At 39.6% G+C, this 3,983-nt stretch overlaps 1 protein-coding gene across 10 annotated transcripts in view; it reads right to left on the reverse strand.

The window, feature by feature from the left end:
- Positions 1-3,016, reverse strand: part of LOC109903691 (protein argonaute-4) — a 33,900-nt gene extending 30,884 nt beyond the window's left edge. For 8 of the 10 annotated variants that reach the window (XM_020500557.2, XM_031789292.1, XM_020500561.2 and 5 more), the window contains exon 1: positions 2,788-3,016. In XM_020500557.2, coding sequence (XP_020356146.1) covers positions 2,788-2,806 — 19 coding nt within the window. In that variant the 5' untranslated portion in view covers positions 2,807-3,016. The remainder of the gene's footprint in view (positions 1-2,787) is intronic. The other 2 variants (XM_031789293.1, XM_020500560.2) reach the window with 2 other exon arrangements.
- Positions 3,017-3,983: the final 967 nt, after the last annotated feature.

The raw sequence follows: 3,983 nt of genomic DNA on the forward strand, positions 1-3,983 counted from the left end.
GGAGCAGGTTTGGATTTGGCTTCACACCAATCAAAAGCAAAACGTCATTGTCAGATCTGTTTCAGGTCTGCTTGGGTAGTTTTCATGTAGTAGAAAGCTTGCTAAATCAACCCTTTCCTAAGACATGGATGAGATGAGTATTTGGACTTGTTTTTTTTAACATAATTCTCTGTATAGGCTAATGATTATGATGGTGATTCTGTTCTTACCATAAATGCATTTATTGTGCCACTGGCCTGAGACGATTTAAGTTCAATATGTAGCCTTGTAGGCTCACTTTAACAAGCTATCCGCTACAGGATTGGTAGCCAACATAGGCTAATGCGATTAGCATGAGGTTGTAAGTAACAAGAACATTTCCCAGGACATAGACAGGAAGCTTAAATTCTTGTTAATGTAACTGCACTGTCCAGTTTACAGTGGCTAGTACAGCAAAAGAATACCATGCTATTGTTTGAGGAGAGTGCACAGTTATGAACTTGAAAATGGATTAATAAACCAATTAGGCACACTTGATACAACATTTTGAACAGAAATGCAATGGGTCATTGGATCAGTCTATAACTTTGCACATACACTGCTAGCTAGAGGCCTAAGTCTAAATTGTGCCTGTGCTGGAATACATTTGTCTTTCTCTTGCATTTCAAAGACAATACAAAAAAATACAAAAAAGCATGTTTTTTTATTTATATTACCATCTTTTACCAGATCTTATGTTATATTCTCCTACATTCATTTCACATTTCCACAAATGTCAAAGTGTTACCTTTCAAATGGTATCAAGAATATGCATATCCTTGCTTCAGGTCCTGAGCTACAGGGAGTTAGATTTGGATTGAAAAAAAGGGTTTGATCCTTTAATCAACTTATCTGGTTCATTGTTGCCCATGTAATGAAGTTAGGCTAGCAAGCATCTTAGCTAGGTAGAATTATGACAAAAACGAAATATGTACTGTATGACAGAGCCATAGACAGTTTTGCCAACATGAAAGAGAGGAGGACGGCATTGGCATTCAACAAGACCACAAGTAGGCCACGTTTAAAAAAAAAAAAATGTTTTAATTGGGTGCGCATGCACACAGAATCAGTACTATGCACAGCCACACTGTGCACAGCCATATGATATTTAGGAACATTGATTGGATTCAATTGTTTTTGGCATCTTTAAGTATGTTTTCAATGAGCATAAATAGTCTTGTTGATTTGATGATGTTATAAAAGTAAGTTAAAATGGTGCTGCAATAGCTGAGGCAGTGATCTTGTTGTCTTTCTGCAGGCTTACGGTATCTCTGTGATTCTAAAATCAGTAGTTGTTTAGTAAACTGTCAAAATTATGATTTTGCTGGACCTTGCTGTAGGTCATGACCATGCTGATTGTGACATGCAATATTGTCTTTGTGGATTTCACCGGACAGATGGTGCTCTTCAGTTTTGTGATGAAACAAACATTTGTGTAGTTGAATTTACTCTGCCACTGTGACTGCATTTTTGTTGTATCGGCCTTATTGTATATTACGGTGACGTATGAACAAATGGGTTATAGAGCAAAAACCCAATTATCACAACATAGGTTGTAATATGGCTTTTTAAAAATGGTAATATTGACTTGGCTTCCCCTGTGACTTTACACACTGCTTTCTACTGCCTAGTGACATTTTACCTTAGCATGGAAATGGTTAAAACACATGAACATTATAAGAATTGATAGACATGTGGCAGTAAACTGATGGCATGAGTGCTGCATTGCTGGTGACAATTGTTTCTATATCAGGCGACAAAGAGGTGATAACTTGGTAATCCCATATAATAAAGACAGGAATTCTCACCAGCTGCATGAAAGTTAGTTGTATATCAGGTGTGAAAAAGATTAATAGATCAATTGTCAATGCAGCATTATTAAGGCATCTAGCGTGCGTGATATCCTGAACTCAACTATGGTCATGGGAGTATGGCGATGGCTTGCAAGTTCGATCGATAAATAGTAGTACGCATTCTACTCAAGGCAGGCTCCATTCCATGCGTGCACGAGTGCACGTTGATTTCCTCCCAGGCACGGGCAGGCGACGGTGGCGCGCAAACCGCCGAGTACTGACAGAAATTCTAGCGAGCATATAAAACACATTTAAATGTATTATTGCCACCAAACAGTCGATAATATTGAAATATTTCAGCGTGAACAAAGACCTGATAACAGTATTGTGATGTTAGTTACTGTACCTCGTTGCGTTCAATAGGTAGAAAGGACAGTACGAACGAGACGCCAGAGTTCCCTTCCCTACTGTCGATTGTACAATTACTTATTACTAGGCTTCATATTTTAACGTTTTCTAATGCTATATTGGCTTGAGGGCATACCTATTTCAACTGGAATCATTTTAAACGTATCATGATGCTGAATAAATAGCGTGTTTGATGATGAAACGATGGGCTAGATAACTACAGACATCGTAAACACACGACACGGAAGGAAGGTCTTGGTTAAATCCCCCCCACATACACACAATGCCATCCAACCATCGTCTGGAGCTGCGGTCTTCAGATATAAAAGCAGCAGGCGAGAAACAAAAACAAATCACTCGATTTGTCTTATATAACATGTGCTTATCAGGCTGTAGAAGTCATGGACAGAACCTTATCTCCGTTGTATTAATATGCCACTCACGTTGGGCCTGATATGCTTGTTTGTTTTTTCTCTGTCGCCGAGGCCTAACTACAACCACGGTTCCCAGTTGCGCAATGAATAGGCGCACACACCCCCGATATGGGCTTCTCATATCATCCTCTTACCGGGTCCGAGCGCTTCCATGGCCGAGGGCTCTCTCTCCGTCTCTGTCCCGGCCTGGCGGCTCCGTACCGACACTGAAATTGGGGGCGGTATTGCGACGCTGAGGGGGGGCTAATTTAAGAAAGGGAATATAATGCGTAGATGTCCAGAGGTATTGTGGATGCGTTGTCTTCTGAGTGATTTAACACATATCCTGTGGATTTGGAAATGAGCATGCGCGAGGAGGTGATATAAAATAACTCTGCGCTTGCGCAAAGTGAATTACAGCTGTAGCAAAAGAGCACCACCCATGGGCACTTATGGTTAGTACACTACTCATACTTTTTACTGTAAATGTGACTCATTCATACAATAGGCTACTACATCATAGTACTGTACTTACGTAGTAGCTGTATTTCACTTGTTTGTCATTAGACTATAAATGATAATGTCATCCCCTATCTCCAGATAATCTTGCTACATTTCCCTTTATATAATAACCATCATGTCGAAGTGCACTTGGAGACACGCGATAATATGGTGTGTGGTCCTCCCACTACGACTCCGGAAACCATACAGTTTATTGGGCTACAGATTAAATATATTATGATGAATTTCAGAGGATGGTGAAAGTGAAAGGTGATGAGTTTGATGCTGCTTTCCAATAGATATATTGGGTCTGATTCTGGTGAAATGATGATCGATGCTTGCCGGCCTTTTGACAAATACAAATATTATCGCTTTTAAACATAATAATCTCATCAAGACCAGAATAAGCACATTTACTACTTAACAGAACAGTTTTTGTGAGAAATGCAATGAAACATACTGAATTTTAGATGTTTATTCGGTACATGAAAACTTAAACGAAATAGTACATTTTGTGTGCACTACATCATCAGGTACTAACTTTTATCTGCAACAAGACAATTTGGTGGAAACACACCACTGGTGGGAAAATTCGCATATTTTCTTTATTCGGATCATAGAATATTCGCATAAACTGGCCTTCCTTGATTTTTGTAGTGGAGTGGGTGGACATATCTGGTCAGCTGTGGCACATAGATTTACCAATCAAAAGCTTTCCCTCGGTCATAGCCAAACTCACAATCCAATGATTGGGTGATGGTGGACACCAATTTTGAGTATCATCCAATAGAAAAGCACAACGACAATGACTGACAGATGTAAGGTTAGACTTTCGTTGTCAGCCCGCGAA

The sequence above is a fragment of the Oncorhynchus kisutch genome, linkage group LG14 (genome assembly GCF_002021735.2).
Source record: "Oncorhynchus kisutch isolate 150728-3 linkage group LG14, Okis_V2, whole genome shotgun sequence".
In the NCBI taxonomy this organism is placed as follows: domain Eukaryota; kingdom Metazoa; phylum Chordata; class Actinopteri; order Salmoniformes; family Salmonidae; genus Oncorhynchus; species Oncorhynchus kisutch.